The sequence below is a fragment of the Myodes glareolus genome, chromosome 4, assembly GCF_982192425.1.
Source record: "Myodes glareolus chromosome 4, mMyoGla1.1, whole genome shotgun sequence".
In the NCBI taxonomy this organism is placed as follows: Eukaryota; Metazoa; Chordata; class Mammalia; order Rodentia; family Cricetidae; genus Myodes; species Myodes glareolus.
Window position 1 is genome coordinate 25,526,912 of NC_142029.1, and position 24,953 is coordinate 25,551,864.

At 43.0% G+C, this 24,953-nt stretch overlaps 1 protein-coding gene across 4 annotated transcripts in view; it reads right to left on the bottom strand.

Annotated features, from left to right (window-relative positions):
* The window catches only part of Usp3 (ubiquitin specific peptidase 3), a 90,910-nt gene that overhangs the window by 65,180 nt on the left and 777 nt on the right, over window positions 1-24,953 (bottom strand). Inside the window, exon 1 of one of the 4 annotated variants that reach the window (XM_048424009.3) lies at window positions 20,713-20,770. The exons of 1 other annotated variant lie outside the window; for it this stretch is intronic. In XM_048424009.3, the coding sequence (XP_048279966.2) occupies window positions 20,713-20,755 (43 nt within the window). In that variant the 5' untranslated portion in view covers window positions 20,756-20,770. Of the gene's footprint in view, window positions 1-15,683; window positions 15,773-16,659; window positions 16,891-20,712; window positions 20,771-24,953 lie in introns of those variants that run through there. 2 more of the 4 variants (XM_048424007.3, XM_048424008.3) reach the window with 2 other exon arrangements.

Sequence of the window (24,953 nt, forward strand, 5' to 3'; positions counted from 1 at the left end):
AATAAAAATAACAAGGTAGGCAAATATCCATATATTATTATAAAGTCACTTACACATTACTGATCATACAATCAAAATGTTAAATGTTTATTCATCCTCAAAGGAGCCAAATAATAATTAATAATAATAACGTGTACAAAGCTGTTAGTTATAGCATCATTGTTAACTGCAAAATACTCTAAAACAACCTACAGTCTCATACATGGAAGACCAGCTGAATTTCACCATGACACACTCACAAAGGGAATACACTAGAAAATGATAAATCGACAGAGGGACAGATGGATGGATGGTTGAATGAGAGAGAAATTGAGAAAAGAGAAAAAGAACGTAGGGAATGTTAGGCCCAGGAAATGACTCTGTGAGTTAAGCGCTTTCTCTGAAAGCATGAGAATCTGAATTTAGCACTAGAACCCACATTTTAAAAAGCTGAGCATGGCCAGGTAGTGGTAGCACACTTTTAATCTCAGCACTCAGGAGGCAGAGGCAGGCAGATCTCTGAGTTCAAGACCAGCCTGTTCTACAGAGTGAGTTCCAGGACAGTCAGGGGTGTTACACAGAGAAATCCTGTCTCCAAAAAAAAAAAAAAAGGAAGAGAGGGTGGAGGGTGGGGAAGGAGAAGAGAAGCAGCAGCAGCGGAATGGCATGATAAATTTTGCTTGTAATCTCAGCACTGGGGAGGTGGAGGAAGAACCAGGAAGGTTCCTGGAGCTCATTGGCCAGTCAGTCCAGTTCAATCACTGAACTCCAAGTTCAGAGAAAGATCATGTCTCAAAAAACAAGGTGGTAGGCTGCCAAAATTGTTGAACAAGTAAAAGCACTTGCGTGGCAAACCTGATGAACTAAATTCAATCCCTGGAATGTACAATGGAGAAGAAAATTGATCCTCCCAAAAGTTATTCTAAGACCTATACAAACAATAATATATGTTTTTATATTAAAATAAGATGGGAAGGGTTAAAAAAAAACACTTGACATTGACCTCTGGCCTCCACACACACATGCACATCACACAAAGCAAACCAAAAAAGGAAGAAAAAATTCCTACAAACATGGAGTGATATACAAGATATAATGTTAAATTACAAAAAGCAAGGCACTGAAGCCATATATAGTTTGTTGGCTCTTGTGGAAGAAGAATTCCTATGTACCTGCATACTTGATAAAAAGCAATAAAAAGGACAAATAAGAAATTAAAGTGGTGCCCAGAAGTGTTGACTGAGATTTCTGTCCCACCAGGTCCCACATCCATTTAGTCCCAAATAAACACATAGAGGCCTACATTAATTATAAACTGATCGGCCTATTAGTTCAGGCTTCTTATAAATTCTTATATTAGCCCATAATTCTTGTCTGTGTCAGGTACATGGCTTGGTACTTTTTTTGGTGAGTCAGACAACTGCAGACTGAGTCTTTCCTTTTCCCAGAATTCTCCTGTTCTCATTGTCCCACCTCTACTTCCTGACTGGTTGCCCCGCTTACACTTCCTGCCCGGCTACTGGTCAATTAGCATTTTATTAAACATGTACAGGAAACAAATCTTTACAGGGTAAAACCAAAGTCCCACAGCAAAGAAGGTAAAGGAGAGTGTGTGGAAGGGACTGTGCAATGATGATTCTTACTTAGAACAGCTTTTTAAGAAGAAGTTTTACCCTTTCAAACTATGTTAACGGTCTATTTAGTCAAAATCTGACCTAAAAGCAGCAAGGATCAGGTGAAAATCTAAAATAAAAATCAAATACACACAAGTGAGCAAAGCTGCACTTCAAATAAGTATATGGAAGGGGAAAGGTGACCAGCTCTAACTTTGAACATACTGCTTTATATATTGTTCATGTATAGACACAACCAACTGTGCAACCGCTGAACTCTAATTACCAGAGTACCTTTTGTAATGGTACCGGTAGAATTAAGCAAGTGAGTACACATGCTACAGATGATGGGAGCCAGCATATCCAGCAACCATGAAAGGGACAGGGGTCAACCCACAGTTTTGAAAAAAAAAAAATCATGGCTGTCAATGGGAGTCCATGCTCAGATAAATAGAAACATACACACCAACAGTGGTAGGTGCACCTATTCATTAATACCTATTACTTAGATCTTTCTGCTGAGATATCTTAGTTTACAACATTTTCCCAACCAAAACAAATGAGGGCTACTTGAAGAAACCACAGATCCCAAGGCTGGGGTAGGCTGGGTACAAGATGTGCATGGAACATCTTGTAATGTCAGAAAAGACCCCAAAGGCCCGAAGTACTCATTAAAAAAACAAAAACAAAAGAAGAGCCAGGCAATGGTGGTGCACACCTTTAATCCCAACTCAGGAGGCAGAGGTAGGCAGATCTCTGTGAGTTTGAGACCAGCCTGGTCTACAGAGTTCCAGGAGAGCCAGGGCTACACAGAGGGACCCTGCCTTAAAAGTCCAAAAAACAAACAACTAAAAGGATAACCAACTAAAGTAGCAGATCAGCCTCTCTTGCCTTCTCCCCTAATTAAAACCCTACTCACCTGAAAATAAATACAACCTTCAAGATAATGAGAACTCATGAGGCCACAAAGGGGACAAAAGAGTCTCTAAGTCAAGAAGAAATCTCAATAGAGTCTAGTAATCCCAAGGAGGCTGCTAAAGCTTCATACCAAGAGAGTGAAGATGGGAACAGGGGCTCAGCACACTAGGATTGCTTGGATAGAGAGGGTAAGGTTGAAGCTAAAAATAAGGAGTCCGTGAGCAGTCAAGGACAGCTGAGTCAGGAGAGACATCCTCTATGCAAAGGCAAAACACTAGACAGACCCCAGGAAAGACGGGAAGAATATATACAGAATGCTGAGTCTGCTTCCAGGAAAGAAGGCGACTTGCTTCCTGTCCCTTAGGGAAGCTTGTGTAGATGGTCCATCCATTGACAGATCATACAATGCTATTCTTACATAAAAAGACAAAGGTAAAACAGATCTCTAAAGAAAATCTCCAATCCAAAAGAATTGTTATTATTAATGGAGTGTGATGTGTATGGAAAAGGCATGTGTCACAGCTCAGGTGTGTTTGTCTACAGGTTCCAAGGATCACATTCAGGTCATCAGACTTGCATGGCCAGTTGCTTTTAACTACTGAGGCATCTCCCTGGCCATCATTTTTAAAAAAGGATAGAGCTGGAGTGGCTCAGCGGGTAAGAGCAGTTATTATTCTTAACCAAGGCCTGCATTCGTTTCCCAGCACCCACAGAGCAGCTCGGTATTGTCTAGAACTCCAGTTATATCTAGGGTATCTGATGCCCTTTCTGACACCCAAGGGCACCAGGTACACGTCTTACTAAGTATGTAGCTGACAACAGAATCTCTAGTATGCACAAGGCCGTAAGTTTGATCTCCAACACCAGGAAAAAAAGAGAAAGGGAACGCCCCCCAAAAATAAAACCATTTAAGGAACACAGAAAACCATCAAAACAAACTCTAAGCCCTAGGAGGATAAAGATATTACAAAATGGAAACAGGATTTCTAAAAGGAATGGTCAGGGAATAAGAAAGGACTCTTTAAAAAAAAAAGATATATTTATTTATTATGTACATAGTGTTCTGCCTGCATGTATGCCAGAACGCCAGAAGAAGGCATCAGCTCTCATTCTAGATGACTGTGAGTCACCATGTGGATGCTGGGAATTGAACTCAGGACCTCTGGAAGAGCAATCAATGGTCTTACCCTCTGAATCATCTCTCCAGCCCAAGAAAGGACTCTTGAAAATTAAAAAGTATTATCAAAATTCAACAGAAACAGTAGAAGAAAAAATTCAAGGAAACATCCAGAACCCCCCCCCAAAAAAAACCCTAAGAAAATTAGAAGCTCCATTTAATTTACTTAATGTTCAGTTAATAGGGTTCCAGAAAGACAAAAAACTAACAGGACTAAGTTTCAGTAAAGAAATGGATCACATTTAAAACACACACATTTTCTCTCTCTCTCTCTCTCTCTCTCTCTCTCTCTCTCTAACACACACACACACACACACACACACACACACACACACACTCTCACATGCACATACACAATGCAACACTTTTAACTTAAGGATATGAAATTTAAAGCCTCCTGAGTGCCAGCAAGATGGTTCAGAGGGTGAAAGCACTTGTGCAAGCCTGGGAACCCGCGTTCCACCCCTGGAATCTACATAAATGTGAATGAGGAAAACCAATTCCACAAAGGTGTCCTCTGAGCTCCACACACAGGCACCTCCCACATCATATGCACACACAGTAATAACAAAATTTTTTAAAGTCTCTTCAGTATTTAACAGAAATGAAAGAGAAGTATGCATGAAAGACATAACATTCTGAACTTTCAGAACACTTAGGCAAAAAATAAAAGGATGTATTTGAAAGATGTAACTAAAAAGGCATCAGATTTCCAAAAGCAACACAGTAAACTTAAAAATACAGAAAGGAACAACACTTTTCAACTGGAGAATTCTTCTCTAATAATCCACATGAGCAATGTTTTCACTTTAAAGATAGGACGAAAATGCCAGACTTGCAAATTATCAAAAACTAACCACCCATGGGAAGGAACCTAAGTAACATAATGGGGAAAAAAAGGAATAAACCAAGAAAGAATCTGGGACCTGGGCAATAGGAGACTTAACATAAAGAGAACAAAGGGAACCACAAAAAGCTGCCCAGTGACCCTAGAATCCAATTATCCCAGATGGGAGCACAGGACAGAAGGTCTCAGGAAAAGAGCGATTATCTGGCCTGCTACAGAGATAGAGACACAGTATCATCCACCACCCTTGGCTGAGTTTTAAGATCATTTGGGAGAAAACATGTCTAAAGTTAAATAATTTTAAAACAGACAATGACTAAAGAAAAAGTGTGGAAAAAGAAAGAAAAATTAGTCACTATATTAACCAAAATTTGTTAGATAATTACGTTAAGTGAAAATAGGTAACAGCATAGTAAACAATAAAGTTCTCATTTACTACAGAAAGTGGGCCAAGAATAAGGCCTCAAATCGATAAATAACTGAGTTCTGACAAGAACTCGGGTAACAGAACACACGCACTGAGCAGAGCTGAAAGATGGCTGTAAACAGAGAAGCAAACAGCTTTTCTAATTCAAAACCCTTTGATTTTATTAATCAACAACTGTGTATATATGCATTATTTTTCTGAAAACAATTATTTTTAAAGGGTATAAGAGTCATATCAATTCATGAACATGCCCAAATCATATTTTAATTTTAAAACTGTCCAAATGGGGTAGAATGCCTGCCCAGTGTGTACAAGAGCCTGGATCAGATCCCAAGCACTGTACCAAGGGTATGGGGAGGGGTGGGGGAGAGGCTTAAATCTATTACAAAGCATAAAATCTCAAATAGCAGTTCATCATTTAGAACCAAGCCACTTATTCAATTCCTATTACTTTTGCACTAATTTATCCTTTTCTACTATAGCAAATATAATTTCAAAGCTGGCCAAAATTTGTCATCTATATGCTAATAAACCCAGATACCTACAGAGCCAGAAAAGAGAAGGCATCTGGTCCTGCTGACTTCCACATCGAGGCAAACTGATCCAGAAGGCCCACTGCCCAAATGGCTCAAGTATTTTACTCTATTTTTTTTAAGGGACTTCTAAAATCAGTTTTCAACACCAAATAGAACAAAACAATTTGTATGAAACCACATTCTCAAAACTGTAACATATTAAACAAATTGTTATCTTTTCTTCTATCACAAACTCAGAGCTGTTCAGACCTATTCTGGGGGGTAAAATCTATAAAATTGTATCTACTCTGCCAGTCTTCAGCTTAAATCCTGCATGTGTCTTCACCTAAGTGGGAACCAGTAATGGAGAGTGGGGGTTGAAATCATTAAAGCCACAGCGGATTACTAAATTAAGAGTCCAAATTGGAAACTTTCCTGTCTGGGAAGCCAGACTCAAATAGCTACATAAAAATTACTAAGAGTTTAAAATTGTTTCAAAAATAACTTCCCCTAAGAAGCTGATTGTATACAGAGAATGAAAACAAAAGCCATGAATCACTTAAGAAAATCCGGCATAAATATCTATTTCTATGTATTTAATATAGCAAGATCTGATACAAAAATTCTATGCCTCTGCCAACAATCTAAGCAAGAAAATAGTTAAATAATAATAATACTTTAAGAGAAATGAATCAAGTCAGTGTAAGCACTGTACAATTATTATTTCAAAACAACATAAAATACACAGATTGTAAGAAAAAAACATATATTTAGGAAGCACTCCTTCCTATAAGTATGCAAAATAAATATGGTATTTACAGACCCCCATTTTAAAAATATTTAATGTGTGTAGGTGTTTTTGCCTGCATGTATGTCAGTGTACCACACGCATTAAGTATCCTCAGAGGTCAGAAGGTATTGGATCCCTTGGAACTGTAAGATGGTTGTGAGCCACATGTGGATTTTAGGAACGGAACCCAGGACTCTGAAAGAACGGCGAGTGCTCTTAGCCTCTGACCCATCTACCCAGTCCCTAAGATTTACAGACCTTTTAGTATGAGACTTTCTTCAGAGAACAACCTGCATTTTACATTTCTTTGTAGTTTCTTTTGGTTTTGTAACAAAGGTTATTGCAAAAGCACAAAGTGGGAAAAATTTCCCATACTTACATTTACTGCTAGGCTGGGAAATTTTATTCTTTTAAAACTAATGAGACCATTTATAAAGAAATAGAAAAAATACAAATTGGGCATATATTTATTTGAATGATCCCAAATAAGAGCCACAACATTCCAATTTATATAAAGATTTGTATTTTTTTATTATGTACATGTGGTCTATGCCCTTAGGAAGTCAGATGTCCTCAGAGTCCAGAAGAGGGCATTAGATCCCTGGGGCTGGAGTTGCAGGCTGTTGTGAGTCCTGCAATGTGGGCTGAGAACAGGTTGGTCCTCTGAGCCACCTCTCCAGTCCCCCAATATTCTATTAAATAATCACATGCAAACTCTTCAAGTATTAACTAATTTTTGAAATAGCTATTATTACTTAACAAAAACCAAAAGTTGTATTTTGTTTGTTTGTTTGTTGAGACAAGAGTTTCTGTGTGTAGCTTTAGAGTTTCTCTTTGTAGCCTGTCCTGGAACTCACTCTGTAGATCAGGCTGGCCTCCAAGTCACAGAAATCCACCTGCCTCTGCCTCCCAAATTCTGGGATTAACCACAGTCGAGACAGAATTTGTTGAATCTTTTTTTCCAGTTTTTGAAGACAGGATATCTCTGTGTAACACCCCTGACTGTCCTGGAACTCACTCTGTAGACCAGGCTGGCCTCAAATTCAGAGATCTGCCTGCCTCTGCCTCCTGAGTGCTGGGATTAGTGCGCCACCACTGCCCCGCTTGGATTTTTTTCTTAATAGAATGATAGATATAATTTCAAATCTGATCATCTTCCAAAATATATACTTATTAAATACTTTTAAGACCTAAAAAAACTACTTTTAAATGAGACTCTAAAACAATCAAAGTAAATTATTGAAAAATCAATAAATGAAAACAATGAATTTAAGCCCTTAGGATTAACTTCTCATAACAAATGTCGAACTTAGGAAGCTACTTTACACACATCAGGTGAGGCTTGATCTGTTAGTTATATTATAATTTCCTTTTTTAAAAAATTGTTGATGGTTAGCCAGGCATGGTGGAGCACACCTTTAATCCCAGCACTCGGGAGGAAGAGACAGGTGGATCTCTGTGAGTTCTAGACCAACCTGGTCTACAGAGCAAATGCGAGGACAGGCTCCAAACCTACACCTTGCCTTGAAATACCAAAAATCAAAAACAAAAAAACGCTGATGTATGTTAGCAGCCAGAATAATTCACATGAAGACTTAATTTGAATTACATCAAATTTTAACTACATTGAAATTTTATGACATGAAAATGAAATTTAAAATTCTTTTATCAATAATAAGGTTGATCTATGGTCTCCGTGTAATATAGGTTTTTTTAAAAAAAAAGTCTCTGTTCATTTCATGTGTTTAGGTATTTTGCCTCTATGTATGTCTGTGCACCATGTACATGCCTGGTGCCTGGGGAGGTCAAAAGACGGGGGTCACATGACCTGGAAAGAGTTACAGAGAGTTGTAAGATGCCAGGTGGGTACTGAAATAAAACCCAGGTCCTCTGGAAGAGCAGCCTGCGCTCTCAACCACAGAGCCATTTCTCCTGCTCCCTATATAGACTTAGTATATTGAAACATCTTTGTAACATGTCTATGACCACTGGGAAACATTTCATCAGGGAAATTTGTTTCCTTGAAAATTTATTTTGCTCTTCAATACCTATCAAAGTATTAACATTATCAAAGTATTAATATTCCAGCCGGGTGTGATGGCTCATACCTATAATTCTAGCTACTTGGGAAACTGAGGCAGGAGCACTGTCACATATCAGAGTCAGATTGAAACACTATCTCACAAATCAATAAATAAAAAGGAAACTTCAGGTAGTCAGCAAGAACGTTAAACAGTATACTATCTTACAATTAGTTCTAGTAAATCTACAAGAATATAGCAGTCTCTTCTTGAGGATAAGACAGTAAAAGAACATTCTCAAAAGTAAGTCTTGAGGGCAGGTCAAAGATAAACAGGGAAGCAGATTTCTACAAGGAAGGCTATCTTCAACCCAGCTGAAACAAAGAAAAAAACAAGATACAGTATCTACTCAAGAATGGAAAACACATCATTGATAGCTACTCCATCCTAAAGCAGATAAAATCCAGTTGGCTATAATATCGTTTTAAATGATACACACTGCTTTATCTTAAAAACAAACACCCAACTCCCTTCTCAAAGAACCTTGTAAAATTCAATTAGCTACAATTTATTGTAAAGAATCCAGCTGACACAGCCACTTAGGACAAGTGCAAATTCAATTTTGGGATGTCCACGTTCAATTTCAACAGTAGTTTTCAAAATGTGAAACTGCCCTCCTGAGCTCACCTGATTTTTTTACATCTGTGTGTAAATATGCAGAGAGAGAGAGAGAGAGAGAGAGAGAGAGAGAGAGAGAGAGAGAGAGAGAGACTTCTCAGTGTATCTCCCAAAGGGGAAAATCTGTCTTAAGACCTGTAATTTAAAGACTGTAATTAACTTTTATAGGAAAATACACCTGGAAAATCTTAGACTACAACTAAAAGTAATCAACACGTTGCCTAAAATCAGATTCTGATAACCTCTGAACTACCAGAAGCAAAGGCAAAATTCCACAGCTTCAGCAATCTCTCCCTGTTCTATAGGGCACAACCCCCTACCTACAAAATCTCCTGTATGAGAAATAAAATGAAACCAGCAGGAGGAAAGGAGCTGAACTGAAACACATTTTTAAACACCCAGAAGCTTACTGCTTTTTTTTTTTTTTTTTTTTTTGCACCTATATTGAGGGAGCTGTTATGTCTGTGTGGTGCATTTCAGCCCACAAAAAAAGAGAGCTGAACATAATGGAGCTGATTTTCAAAGCCATTTTTCTTCCCATTTTATACAGCTAATTCTTTGTGACCATTTGCTAGCACTTTAACCAATAAATTGGATCATGGAAGTGAAATACCAAATTTTAAAATGAGTGACCTTTAAGATGCAGAATTTAAGCAAGGCAGTGGTGGAGCACCATCCCAGCACTCGGGAGGCGGAAGCAAGTGGGTCTCTGTGAGTTCAAGGCCAGCCTGGTCGACAGAGCGAATTCCAGGACAAGTACCAAAGCTACACAGAGAAACCCTGTCTTGAAAAACACCAAAAAAGTGGAATTTAAAACATACTCATATCAAAACTCTAAGGAACTCATTTCAAGTATGTCTCCAGAGCCCTTTAAGTTCCTTAAGTTACTAAGCATTAAGTTTCTAAATGACAAAGTGAAGACCTCACTCTCACACAGACAAGTTAAAAGTCTGCATGGTTAAGTTTAAGTTTTGTGCTATCTTTAATACCCCAGAGCACCTGAAGCAACTCCTAACCTTTGTCTTCGTTTCACAATCTACAAATCAGGGAAAACTACAAGGATGGGTAGTTAATTAAATTAGTCAGGACTAAATACCAGCAAGCTGCTTTGAAGTTACTTTATGTTGTTCTCAGTTCTCCTCCTACTCAGAAAAGCTAATAGGTGAGAAAACATCTGGAATTACTATAGATAATAACATCTACAGACTCATAGTAGTTAAAAACATGGTTTATATTTATAAGTTTCTAAGTAAGAAGTTCATTCAACAGTTGCTACAGATTTCAAGATAAGACTGACTGCAATGAACAGTGTTTCGGCCGATTCCTTTTGAGGCCCAACGGTATCTATTCTTACCTACATTCCCAAAACAGACTGTTATATAAAAATCTCAGAGCATCTTGAGAGGTCTTGGCACAAGACAAATCCAGGTAAGATGAACAAGCTATTACTGTAGTTGATACTATTCTCAGCATTCTCAACTGTCAATCAAGGTAAGATTCATCACAAGCACACCCTCCCAGTACCAGCCCCCACTGAGAATCTATCAAAGTACTTCCTCCTCAGCCATCTGTCCAGGAAAGTGCTACGAAAACACCTAGAGCATTTGCGCTCCTACCTGAAAAGGATGTGAGTAAAGCAAACACTGACAGACTGTACAACACACATTCTCCACTGCAAAGCTGCCGACCAAATCCCTTCTCAAGCCCAGGCTGAACAAAAACATTTACAGAGGTTAGAAAGTACAGCTTAACTAAAGACTGTTTTTTTCAACAGAGATGTATGTTGAAGAAGTGCTCAAAAAGGAAAGAAAAATATTAAGGGAAAATCCAAATATAAATTACCTGAGAGAAAAGGACTCAAATTTTAAAATAAGAATTTAAATTACTCATTTAGCCACTAACTATTCATTTTTTGCTTACTGTCCTACAAATACTATAAAGTTGTTAGCATCTCTAAATCTAGTTTGAAAGAGCACAAACAAATCTTTCATATTCCAGAACAGAAATAAACTGCATAAATTCCAATGAGGAGGCCTGCAATATGGTTCAGCAGGTAAACAGCACATGCCACCAAGCCTTATGACCTTAGATCACTGAAGAGAGAAACAACTCTTGAAAGTTATTTTCTAATCTCCAGTGCTTCAAACACACACACACACACGCACAATAAATTTCAACGAGGAAAAAGTAGAATGTTGTAAAATCTTACTATTAATGATATCAATGTAAAGAATGATTATAATTATCTTGAGGGTAAATGAATTCCAGGAAAACAAAAAGTTCTAATTCCTCGCCTAGTCAATCCTTTACCTCTGCTTAGGCCATGCAGAATGTTCTTAACATATTCAGTATATTGCTTAGAAAATAACATTGATCACAACAGAGAGAGACTTGGCTCAACCTTTCAGCTTCAGCCTTGTCAGACACACGGGGCATGTGGTGGGTTCCAGAGCTTCCACATCCACTACCAATCATTTAGAGGTTGTGGGAACAGGCTGGGCCTGCTTAAGGTTCTGGGGCTGGAGTAGGGAAGAACACTATCAACACGAAAACTAAGACAATTAGACTTAGGTCTTCTTACAAACAGAACTGAAAGATAGTTCAAATTCGCTAAGCGTGGTGGTGCGCACCTTTAATTCCAGAACTTGGGAGGCAGAGGCAGGTGAATCTCCGTGAGTTCAAGGCCAGCCTGGTCTACAGAATGAGTTTCAAGACAGACAAAGATACACAGAGAAACTTCTCGAAAAACCAAACCAAAACAAAAACTAACATTTCCATCTGCCGATCTATATGTCCACACTGTCAGAAGACTACAAATTCTTGTGTTAACAAGGTCTTAAATGGCCAGTTGATCACAATCTAGTTCAGTTTACTGGATAACATATTAGGAAGGGAAGGCTACAAGAAGCATTCTGGGAAGTAAATGCACTTCATCTACATTTATTCTCAACATGAAATTAGAGATAATTTCATAATCTACATGAAAAACTTCATCAAGCAAGCATTTTCTGAGTATATCACTGAAGACATCTAGTAAATACACAAGATGCTACTTAAAAGTAGTAAATGCATTCAACCGCATGAACTAAATAACATCCTATTTAGAAAATTCAGTCCAAGGGTCAAACTAGTCATATTTTAAAATAGGCTGAAAGAGGATACAAAATAACCCATTACTCCACCAAGGTGGCTTCTTACCTTTATCACAAACTGATCAAGCCATTACAAATTTACTACAATGAACAAAGAACCAGTCAGCACCTCATCCTACTAAAAGGACCTTTAAAAAAATAAAATATAAAGATTTATTTCCAATAACCTTTGCAAACACAAACTGCAGACCAAGCCAATCAGTCCTTTTTCTCGACTAGAGTGATACAAAGTGATACTGCGCTGGAAATTTAGAGCTCCCGTATAACTATTAGAAAAACAGCTCCAGAGAAAACAGTACTTTAAAAACCTAAAGTTCAGGTTACTTGGCTTTCCTTAGTTTAAAACAGTTGTGTTTAGGGTATTTTTTTTAAAGCACTTTGGGGTTTTTTGTTGTTGTTGTTTGTTTGTTGATTTTGGGTTTTTTTATTTTGGGGGGGTTTTGTTTGTTTGTTTGTTTGTTTTTTGAGACAGGGGTTCTCTGTGTAGTCCTGGCTTTCCTGGAACTAGCTCTGCAGACTAGGCTGGACTCGGAACTAACCGTCTCTGCCTTCCTGCTAGGATTAATGGTATGCACTGCCACCACCACCTAGCAAGTACTTTATGTTTCAGCCCTGTCTTTTGTCACTGGTTAAACTTTCCACTTGAAAAAAAAAAAAATAAGGAATGCCCAAGCCTCTGGCTTCTGAAAATAACATCTGGTATGGGCACATAACACAAAGCTTGAGAGACTGGCCCAGTTTTCATTTAAACTTTAGTAATTTAAAACCAGAATGCCCTTAGCCACAATTAGGCATAAATCAGGTTTTACCTTATTAGGAGATTTGCTATTTTCAACATTTATCTTCAACCACTAAATGGATTTATCTTCTAACACCAGAGAATTTCCTGACTTTCCAACTAGATTAAACTAACCTCTTTTGAGTGCAAGGGACCACCAGACACCACGTACTTGAAACTCAAGTCTCTACAAATAGATTCCCTATTGCCAGCTTCATGAATTTATCCAATTTTGTAAAGCAAGTTGGTAAGAACAGGTGTCCCTAATCATTTTACTTATGAGATCTCAAAGTAGGATCTTGAACCTTAAGATCTCAGGGATCCCTTTTCAAGGGATCCAGAAGGTCAAAGGTATTTTTGTGGATATTAAGATAGACAGACAGATAGTAGATGGATGGAGGACAGAAAAAAAAGGAAGAGATGTTGCTATATTACTTCTAATGTTTCCTTTCGATCTCTCAAGAGGACAAAGTGAAGTTTTCTCTATAATACATGAGGTGTGATAGCTCAAGAGACTCCATACAGAAGCAGATGTGAGAGTTCAGCTGTCATTCAGTAAGATAAAGTTGCAAAAACATAAGTGCTTAAGAAACTACTCTTACCATTCAATTTTTGTTCTGAGAAAGTTTTGCATAAACTGACATTTCTGTTAAGTATTAGGTCTGTTATTGTTACTTGTAATTAAATCAGTAAATATTTACAATTCTAATTTGATTTCTAATATGGTGATATTAATAGATAAAAGCCACAAAATAATCTGGGTTCTGAAAAATGTTGATACTATAAAGGGATCTTGCAAACAAAGTTGTATGAAGTATTGAAGCATACAGTTACATACCACAGTGCCTTCCATGGCTAAGAAGCTCAGGTTAGTTCTTTAGTATCAGTACTCCTTAACCCCTAATCTTGCTGAGTTCTTATCTCCTTGTAACACAATTCATCATAAAGCCAATCTGTATGGTTCCATTTAGTGGCTTTAGACGTTTAATTTTCAGAGTCCTATTTATAAAAATGCTCGAGTCTGTAATACCATAAATTACATAGCATCAGTTCCTCAAGCTTCTCTGTCTGACTCTCTCTCTCTCTCTTTCACACACACACACACACACACACACACACACACACACACACACAATCTTGCTCATCCTAACAGAGACTTGAGAAGTAATGGCAAAGCACTGCCCTTTTTCCAGATGACATAATGAAACTGACACTCAAGGAAACAGAAGTGCTGGTCCAAGGAGATACTGCCCACTAGAGTCCAGGCTGTTGATTTTTTTTGCAATCAGCTTGGCTGTATCACTGGGGTATAACTGCAAGCTCCCAATGGAAATAAGGCACGGGCATTACTTTTATTGTCCAGGTGCCAAAACAGGAATTTTCTCCCTCCTCAGTAAGAGTGTAATCACAACTCAATACCAGTCAGCGCTACCTTTCTAATCTCCTGCTGAAAGCAAATAAATTCTGGAGTGTTGAAAAAAAAAAACTCAGAACACATAACAATCCAAGAAGATGAGTTACTTAAGGGAATCACAGATTTACCAATCATTTAATTACTGAAACTACAGGCAAGCAAGAACAAGATCAAGCTTAATACAGAAGTAACACTTGGCTGTACCAATGAAGGGATGCCAAAAGGTTAAAATGGGGGGCCCATATGAAATGGGGTTGGACAGAAGAAAACACCCACAGAGTTGTGAAACTAGCTTTATTGGTCCTACAAATGCAAGCGATTAGACCCACCCTTCCAAAGCAGGGTCAGAGGCAACCATTTGCCGCATGCTGTAAAGATGCCACCCTCTGCCGGGGACAGAGATCACCCTTCCATTACTAATTCTTTCCTGTTGTCAGGACGAATCTCCCAGTTGTGCTACATTTCAGTGCGCTGAATTCCTCGGGAGAGGCCTGCTTTGCTGCATCTCTTTTCCTGAGTCAAATGGACTCCCTGACTGACAGGGGCAAGACTGACTCACGACAGGATATCTGCCACTTGCATAATTCTTGTCTTTTTTTAGACGCATGTGCACAATGAAGCCATTTCTAAGTTTGATGTGATCTTACATAGGAGGAAAAAGAGAGAATCAGGTTGTTCTGACACAGCCACCGCTGAATCCCTGTAGCTGATCACAGATGAACAAGAAGAAGGGCCCCATTCCTTGTGAGGTGTATGCTTTTCTTAGTGGTCGTGTGCACGTGTGACTATGCATGTGTGTGTGTGTGTGTGTGTGTGTGTGAAATCTCTCGAGTAAAACTCAGTTATAACTAATTAGCTAACACACCACCAGTCCACGTGTGATACACTTTTGTTATGCTCTAAGCTCAAGACTCACTGTTAAAAATGCATTTACAGCTAAGAATCCATTTACACAAGTTCCTGCATCCCCACCAAGAACTGAAATACTGGCCCACATGGTAGCACATGCCTATAATTCCAGCACTCCAAGGGCTGAGGCGGAAAAATTACGAATTCTAGGTCGCCACAGGCCATAATTGAGATCCAGTCTTACAAACCAAAGGAACTGCTACTACTGCCCGGTGAAACCAATCAACTGGTTAATTTTTAAAGTCTTCATGCAGGAAAAGACACCTGACTTTACAAAGGTAAGCAAGTCACCAAGTCTTGGAGCTCCGGAACACTACGGTTCCTAATCCTAGAAGACAGCTTTCTTTGTGCCACCCGTATGTTTTGCTTCAAAAACAATCCCAATCGAAAAAGTAACCTGTCAAAAGTATTAAAGCAGTCTCTTTAACTCCCGAGCTCCAAGCCAACCCAGAAGAAACCACTCACTCAGCTGAACCGTCTTCGGGCATTGAAAACAAACTTGATTTCTGATGTTCATTATCCACATTTTAAACTACAGCTCACGCTGCCAGTGACGATCTTAAAGCTCATAAACAAAGACCAGCGACGGCACCGGAGCCCTACCAGGAAGTAATCAAAGCGGGGTGGCCGGTCCGACCTTAAGTCCCAGCAGACAATGAGAGGGCACCGGGGCTTCCGAGGAGCCAGAAGGAGTTAACACTTAAGCAACCCCAAATCGTAGCATAAACCAAAGTGTTTTACGGCACACACAACCGTGTGCTTGTTCCCAATGCACTCCTGACCAACACGAAAGTCCGTCTCGTAACAATCTTCGAAATGCAAAAAACTCGAGCCGCCCCTTCCCCAGCAGCTGGTTTCTGCCTTCTCCCCCGAGCTTTCGGGGCCCTCAGCCCGTTCTCAAACTTCACCCTCCCAAGCTGAGGCAAGACTCAGAGATCAGCCGCCCCCAGCGCGATCGACTCAGGGAGTGCGGGGGAGAGGGGGGGGCGGCAGGAGCCTGTGGGAATGGGGGGGGGGGGCGGAGGAGACGCAGCCAGAAGGGGCCCGCGCGCCCGGCAGTCCAGACAAAGCTGCGCCCACAGAGCGGCGCTTTTCCTGTCCGGCCCACGGGGGACCGCGAGCCCGGACCCGCCACACGCGGGACCAGCCCTTATGTTCGCGGAGGCTTTGGGTGCGGGCCGCCGCGTCATCCTCACCGCTGCGCGCTCGCCTCGGGCCCCCGCGGGCCTTTCCTCAGCCGGCCCGGCCGTCGGGCCGCGCGAAACAAAGGAGCTGCCGCCGCGCCCGCCGCGCCGCGTCCCCTCAACCCCGCGCGCCCGGCCCGCTCCCCGCAGCCTCCCCTGAGGCCGCGCGCCACCCGCCCGCAGCCCTTCGACGGCAAGGCCCGGACCAGAGCCGGGACCTCGGGTGCGCGGCCGGCCAGCCCCGGGGCCGCACTCACCGCTGCAGCACCAGGACGACGGGGAGCCGTTGGGGAACTTGGCTGAGTCCGGGGCGATGCAGACGCTGGAGCTGAGGTGCGGACACTCCATGGCCACGAGGACGGCGGCGGGGACGGCCGAAGCTGTGGGGCGGAGGGACTTCGGAGGCTCCGTCTGGGGTCGCTCCTAGCCCGGCGCTGGCCAGACGGTGGCTGCTTCGTCCCGAGCCTTTGCGTCAAAGAAAGCGAGGGCTTCCGGGCGCCGGGTTTTGCCATCCGCCGTCTCCCGGCGACCCGCTCCGGAGTACGTGGAAATCCGGACTCCTGGTTCTGCCACCGCCCGGCTACAGCAAGCTTCCGCCTTCTCCGAGTGGCCCCGCCCACTGGACTGGTCACGCCCCCACGCCCGGCTCCGCCCCGCCTCCGTATTAGCCGGTGGGCGGGGCCTTGGGTCTCACGGCCCGGGGCTGAGAAGTGATTTTCCCAACTGCACCGAGCGGCAGCTTCTTGGGACCCCAGCAAGGTGGGTTCTCCGCCTGAGAAGACCAGTCGGGACCGCTGCGTCTATTGCATTGAATCTGGGAGGCTTAGAAAGAGAAGATGTAGCCATACTGCAAAGTGCGGAAAATGAACAACCCTCCAACCGACAAGCATTGAAGCCCCAATTTACCCAGGAAGAAACAGGCGAGGGAACTTGTGGAGTGGCCGTCGGTGGCCCAGCCGACTGCAGGGGGCCCAGAACAGTCCTGACTTTTCGTGTTCTCCCTGTAACAGGTTGCGGTTCAGAACCATTCTGGGTTCTTAACTCTAGCCTGAGCGCGTCACCTGGCTGCTGCCTGGCTGGGCCCGCAGGACTGCCGGTGTACCTGGGTGTAAGCACTGTTATTATGACTCACTGTTATCTCGTGTCCATTGTGAGACTTCTCATACCTGTCCCTCTCGAAGTTGAGAGAAGTAACAATCTGGTTTGCTGTACAAGGTCCGGGTTACCAGGTGATTAAAAAAAAAAAAAGGAAGCAGTCTTCGTTAGACTCCCACCACCGACTCCCAGGCAGTCATTTTGCATACTGCCTTGTTTAAGCTTCAAAACACCCTCCCACGCCGCTGCTACTGTCCCCCGTTTTTACTGCCAGTGAAATGGAGAGTATGACCTTGACCATACTGGGAGGATTGGACACCAGCTCCAGATCTCTCTTTAGAAAGGTAGAGAGGACAAGCTTCTAGAGGGAAAAAGCCTGTGGCTTTCACTGTCTGAGCTTTGAGGATGTCTGGGGTTCTCAGAAACCTAGCCTCTAAAGTTGGGGGTTGTTTTTTTTGCTATTGTTGTTGTTTATTTTTGTTTTACCTGGTGAAGGAGCCCAGTGACAGGAGGCAAGCAAGGGAGAGGGAAGACCGACGTAGCAATTCTTCAAGCAGGAAAAACAAAGGTCAGGAAATGATTAACCGGCTGGGCTGATAGTGGTTAGTTAGCTCAGGGCAGCTCCCGGAAGAACATGCCTCTAGGACCCCTCAAAGCCACTTCGTACTCGCTACTCCACATTGCAGCCTTCTGCCTGATGGTGTCCATTCCTCTAGGGCATTCTGCACACGGAGGTATTTCAAATTCCTCAGTCAACGCTCCTTTGCCATTTTCCCAAGCTGTATGAATATTGCTGTTAAAAACAAGGCTCAGACCGACTTTGACAGTGAGGAGTTACGGAAAGTGAGGTGCCTACTGTGTATTCAGAGGTTAGCTCCGCTGGATACTTGATGGTGAACCTGAGCTAGTCCTCTCAAGTCTTTTTCCTCTCCTGTCCTCTGGAAAAACAATACTTATCTGTGCAAATTCCTACCCTGTAGTAATTAGCAGAAAAGGTTTACTTTTCTTTTTTTTAACAACAGTGAAGGCTGCTTCCGTGGCAAGAGAGGAGAATAAAACAAATCTGACCCCTATTCAATCTCCTCCACCTGCTTATCTGAAAAGTCTGGCTCTCTGTGTCCTTCTGGGCACTCGCCCTCATACAGCATCCACAGACCGTCATTTAGTATGGAGCATGCGCTTTTCCCATGCTGTCTTCTCATACCAGTATGTCATGCCATGTTCTTTTCAACCTGGGAGAAATTGTTTTCTAATCCCCCTAGACCTCAGTTTTAACATCACTTCCTACCTCCTACCAGAGAGGCCTTTCAGGTTACCTCCCAGGGTGTCATGCCCTTGACTGCCCCTACAGTGCCTTTTAAAAACACGCTCCTTGTATGTAATTATTTGTTTAATGTCTGTCTTCCCCTTGGAGGTCCATAAGAGTAGCAAACAAGTCTGTCTGGTTTCCTGCTTTATTTCTAACAAAATATGTAGAGCCTGGAGCGAATCCAATACATAAGTTTCCGTGGATGAATGGAAGGGATGGGCCTGCAAGATCCGTGGGCCCAATCAATGTAGAGGAGATATTACGAATCTCAGAAAATGATAACTAAATTAGCATTCAGTTCTGTTTATAATTTTCAAAGGAATGTGAAAAGTACCTTATAAGGTGTAAACTGCTTAAGAAACAATGTTAGCATTTTTATTAGTGTTTCTCTCAATCAGAATTTTTAAAAAAGATTACTCTTGGAGCTGAAGCCCTAATTTAGTCACCCCTGATAACAGTTGTCCCTCAGAGGACAGATTCTAACAGGTAATCCAAAGAAACTAGGGAGAGGAGCTTTCACCAATAACCCTAAAACTGGATTTTCCTGTGCAAGTTATCACAGGAAACTGAAACCAAACCATAGTGAGTAAATGTGTTGAATTCGGGGAGACCGCAGGGCACACTGAGAAATCTGCCTTTTCAAGCCACTGCTTCGGCAGCTGCTTTTAATACAATGTTCGCTTCTTCTTCTTGGCTGGCATTCCTTTGGCACCAAAGAACACCAGAGGCTTACATGCCAACACTCCTGAAGGTGATGTGCCAGTCTCCAGCTCCCCTCACAACCCCCCACCCCGGCTCTGCTATGCTTGGCAGCTGCCAGGGTGTACTACCCAGTTGCCTGAAATGGTGCACGTGAAGCACCTTTTCCAGTTTAAAACCCACCAGAAGGGGCAAGCCTGTTTTTAAAGTGTGCGTGTTGTACAGCAGAACCCTGCACAATTTCAATAGGCTATCTTTATAAAGACTGTGTATATGCATTGGGAAGAGAGGAAATGGGGGAGAAGGATCTAGCTTCATGGAAACTATAGTCAGGAAGAGGTCTGAGACCTCCCTAAAAACATTAGATTTGTGACATCTTGAATGTATGGCCCTCACTTACCAAGTATCAAGATTGATTGGGTCCTGGGGAAAACTAGGTTTAACTATCCCTGCTCAGGCAAGGCTCCATGGAAATACACAACACACTGGTTTAATTATTTACCCTAGTAATCTTTGTAGAAGCAAAGCCTCCTTGGAAAAGCAAAGTCAGACCACTGGAGACTAGGAAGTATTGTCAAGCTGGGAGAGGGCAGCCCTGTGAGAACTCTTCCAGCACAGAGCCCCATTTTCCTTAGCCGTTACTGGATGTCCTTGCTTGTCTATCTGTAACCCCCTCCTGAAAACACAGACCTTGCCAGTCCTTGTGTGTTGCCTGATTCTTAATTCTTGGAATACAGCCGATCCTCGGGACACAGCAGTTAAATGACTGACTACAGGAAGAGTAATGAGAACAGACTGTATCAGGTAGAGTCTGTCGTGTTCAGTCCCTTGGACCACTTCCCAAAATAGAGTGGGCTGGACTGTTTCTAGTTAGCCTACCCTCACTTTTCCAGTAGGGAATACTGGTGGGGTCACACTCTCCACTTCTTTCCATTCATCCTTTCTGCTCAGAAGTCTTCCCTGGCTTCCACATCTTCAGGAGCAAAGTCCTAACTCTTGCTAACAGCATCACCTGTCCTCTCTCTGTTCCTTAAGATCTATCTTTTTTTTTTTTTTACTGTTCCAGCAGTTCCAAAAATAGCCCCTCATTATACAAAACGTGTTTCCTCACTCCTGTGTTCTCCCCCACCTCATCCTCTTCCACCTGCCACCCCCCTCCTTCCCTGTGAGGCCCAGAGCCTCCTCAGGACAACCTTCCATCACTTACCCGAGCCACCTTCCAACTCTTCTCCCACTCCCACCGCCGCCATTCTGTCCCTGGGGCTTGTCACATGGCACTGTTATTTTCTGTTCACAGTGCAGTCTCCGGAGGGAGCAAGTATGTTTATTTTCGTCTGTGGAGTCTCCACACCAAGTTAGCAATAGCAGATATTAAAGCTGACTCTATCTGCTGATGGAATGTTGATAGAGTTGTCCCCTTGGAGAGTGATCACATCAACAATTACACGTAATGTGTAGCTAGTCAGAGAAAGGGCCTGGACCTGCTAAGAACAGAAACCTCCGTCTGTTGAATCCCCACGTGAGTGCCAGAGACTACGTGGAGAGTTCTCATTTCTTTCGTCTTGAATGTCTGAAGTACACATTACTATCTTCACTGTTGTCAAGAAAAAGACAACTTAAAGGTTAGATAATTGCACAAATTTACACTAGAAATGCGCAATTATCGAAGAAGGCCGCTGCCTCACCCCTCCCACAGATGATTGCTTAAATGGTTTTTGCAGTACTGTTTGAGGAACCTGACATTGCCTCTGAGGAGAAGCCACCAAGGCGGGTTTGTGAGTAGCTGGAGTATCATTCATCCTCAGAGCCAGCGTCGTCATCCACCTCACAGTTTCTATAGCCATTTGTTTGTTTAGACAGAATCTCACTATATAACCCAGGCTGACCCTGAACTCCAGCTCCTCTGACCTCAGAGTCGCCCCAACCCCAAGCTGGGATAATCTCTGAGAGCTCCTTTTATGAAGCAGATGAGACCTTTTTTCCTTCCCAAAGACCCACTTTGCAGATAAAAGTGCTGACTGAGAAAGCAGAGCGGTGGGAATCCAGCACCCAACAGTCTTTTCATTTGTGAAATTAGTGTATTGAGCTTCGTGCTCGCCCAAGGCCCCACTGGTGGCACCGGGCCACCAGGGCACTCACTTTTCAGGCAAGCTCATCCTTGCCCACTCAGACAGCAAGTGCTAAGTTTTCGCTCCAGATCTGCCTCCCGCCCCCGTTCAGTTTTCTGACAGGCCGAAGTATGATCAGTTTATTAATCTATGGAATTTAAGTAGAAATCACAGCCAGCTGCTGTGCCTGGCACTGTGGACTGCTGCTCCTGACCCCAATGCTTCATTGTCCCATGAAGCCTCTCAGGTGGGGGTGGGACATGAGGATACCTTAGGTTAGGCCCTGAAAGGACCCTGGGTTAAGGAACCCTGGGTCTAAGTTTTCATGCTGCCCTTTCCGTGTTCCCTAGTCCTTCACCTCAGCGAGTGTTGAGACACAGAAGGCTGGGCTGTGTGGGCTATCGCCATCACTCTGCCAGCGTAAAGACGAAGGTGCCGGGATGCCACTCACCTCGCCCCACCCCCAGCCCGAGCATTAATTGCCTGACTGTGCCTGAGAGCCCCTGAGTTTCAAAGTGCCATCTAGGCTGGGAACTTTGAGCCTGTGACTGTGAAATGGCACCTGTGTGGCGGGTAGTGTAGGTGGAGAAGTCTGTTTCCTGCAGCCCTTGTCAGGAGGATTATGGGGAGGGGGGGAGACAACAGTGACCTGAAATCACTGGTTTCGCTATAGCTGGCACAGAAGGTTAAAGTTTTATTTTTGTTCCTTATTGGAGATCTTATTATTTTTGCTTTATTTTGTATGGGTATTTTGCCCGAATGTATTTATCCACCACGTGTATGCAGTGCTTTTGCAAGTCAGGAATTGGATGCTTGGGACTGGATTTGCTTGTGAGTGCTAACCTGGGTCACCTGGAAGAGTAGCCAGCGCTCTTAACCACTGAGCCATCTCTCTAGCAGTTTTTGCCACAGTCTCAAACTTACTACGTAGCCGAGAATGACCTTGAATTTATGACCCTCCCACCTCCACCTCCAGACCTCCAGAGTACCAAGCCCAGTTTTATAGGGTTGTTTTTTTTTCTGTCTTTTAAAGGGTTCTGGACCAGATCATTAAACAAACGTCGCTGTTGCCCTAAGCGCTGTGATATAAAAGTGAGGATTGCACAGTGCTATCTGCAAACAGGAGGGTAGTTATGAGGCGAGCAAACAGGCGATTGCAACAGCCTGTGATAAGTGCTGGGAGGGGAAGTACAGGATGTTGCTAAGCCACAAATAAGGGACAACTAACCCGGTCTGATGTGTGGGGGAGGGGGACGTGTCAAGTAAGGCTTCCTGGAGGAAACAGCACGTGATCCTAGATACTCAGGTAAAATGTGCAGGGTTGGAAGAAGGAAGAGGGTGTAGTGCCCAGGATAGAGAGGGAAGAGTGTTTGGTCTGCAAAGCTCGAGAGGTGGTAGAGAGAAGCTGGAGTCCACCAGTCCGACTGGAGAGTCAGGTACCCCAGGATGGAAGGCTGAACCACGAGGCTGGCAATCGAGGCTGGGGAGCCAGAGAAGTCTAGGTCCCTGGGGACTCTGGCATCTGTCTAGGTGGCACTTTCTCTCGGTCCTGGGAGCTGCGGAAAGGGACAAAAAGATACAGGGAGATGAGAGAAACGAGCAACGATGAAATATCTATATGATGTTCAAGTGCATTAGCCATCTGGGAAATGCAAATCAAACCTCAGGGCATAGTAGCCAGAAGAAGCAAAGCCGAATGTACAGTTAAGAGCCACTTCACCACACCCTGCCTTGACTCAACAGCTGTGTCCCCAAGGGCTCAGAGCCCACTGAGGGGGAAGAGAATCCTAGGTGGAGAGAACCTTCCCTATTTTTACCTCCCCATCTTCCCTAGCTTAAATCAGATTCAGAAGTTCATCCATCAGAACAGTCAGCTAACCTGAAAATGAACGTCTCAATTATCCAGAGCACAGGTGTCATGGTTCTAGACCATTCAGCGGCACCCACGATGCACCAGAGACATGCTGCGGAGTCCAGCGAGCTGTGGGATTCCATGGCCTCCTTCTCTTGATCTTCCATCTCTGAGATGGGAGTAATGACAGCTGCTTCTAAAATGAGGACATCCTTCCTCTGTTTCCTTTACCCAAATATGTAATGTTTGGAAAGAGAAAACAGGGAATCACTGTTCCAATCAGAACTGCTTTCTGAAGGTGTGAGCATCCATGATTTACTCCTCTGAGTAGCCGCACCACTACTATAAGCTCATTTTATAGCCACACCACTAATACTGCTCCACAGTCACTGGCCTGGTTGTAAATATTTTCTGGCAGCAGGCGAGAACCTCCCAAAGAACAATGGTGGAAAAGCAGGAAAGGCCTTAGAGCCCTATGGCCATTCTCAGTTCCCTGTTGAGTAACTGGAGTTTCCCGACTAGAGAAGGAGCTCAGAAACAGCAAGGCTTCATGGGAGATGGCTAAGCACCCTTTGGGCAGGGCCTCTAGAGAGCTAACAGGTTAGGAAGCTTCAGAGAAGGCAACTAGACCCAGAAAACACTTAGGCCCAGCATTGTGGCGTTCTCTGGGCAGCTCTTGGTGCCATATCAACCCTTGCTTGCTGGGTTCTGCGCAGACCCACGCTATAGAAGAATTTAGTGCACTTGCCTTGACCTTTTTCTCTCTGCAGAATGAACATATTACTTCTACTGGGAAGCAAGATAGCTGCTTAGATAAAAAAAAATCAATACAACAAAAATTATGCTAGGCATTTAAGAAACAAAGAAAGAAAAAAGCCTTAGACCTCACTCAGCACTTGGAATGAATAGCACTGAGTATACAGTTGGTGCCTAATGTGCACTTACTTCTAATAGAGGGGAAAGCACAGAATACATCCCCTAGGCTCAAAACAATGAGCCTACTGAAGGCAGTGGTAGCCCAGGATACACAGCCTGGCACTAGGAGGTACTCAGGGAACTACATTACTCTGGCAAATGTACTGTCATGTTGAAAAGCATACTGTAAAGCTGGTCCCAGAAGACCAGAAGTAGGGCCAAGAAGAAATATAACAGCTGCTGGCTCAGCAGAGGAAGCCTTGGTGGGAAAAGAAGAGAGGAGAGGAAGGAAAATGATTTTTCACTAGATACCTGTTGGTTCCTTCCAAGTTTTGGAGAGATGACTCAGCAGGTAAAGGGTGCCAAGCTGCTGCGGTCTGAGCTTAATCCCTAGGACCCACATGGTAGGAGCAGCAGAGACCCAACTCCTGCGAGTTAGCCTCTGACCTCCACACGTGCTCTGTGGCATGTGTGCCCCCCCACGCACACCGAATAATTTACTAATTAAAGCCTAATGTCATTTCTCACCCAGCAATATTTCCCTGCAGTGGGGTGGGGGAGATTGACCAGGAC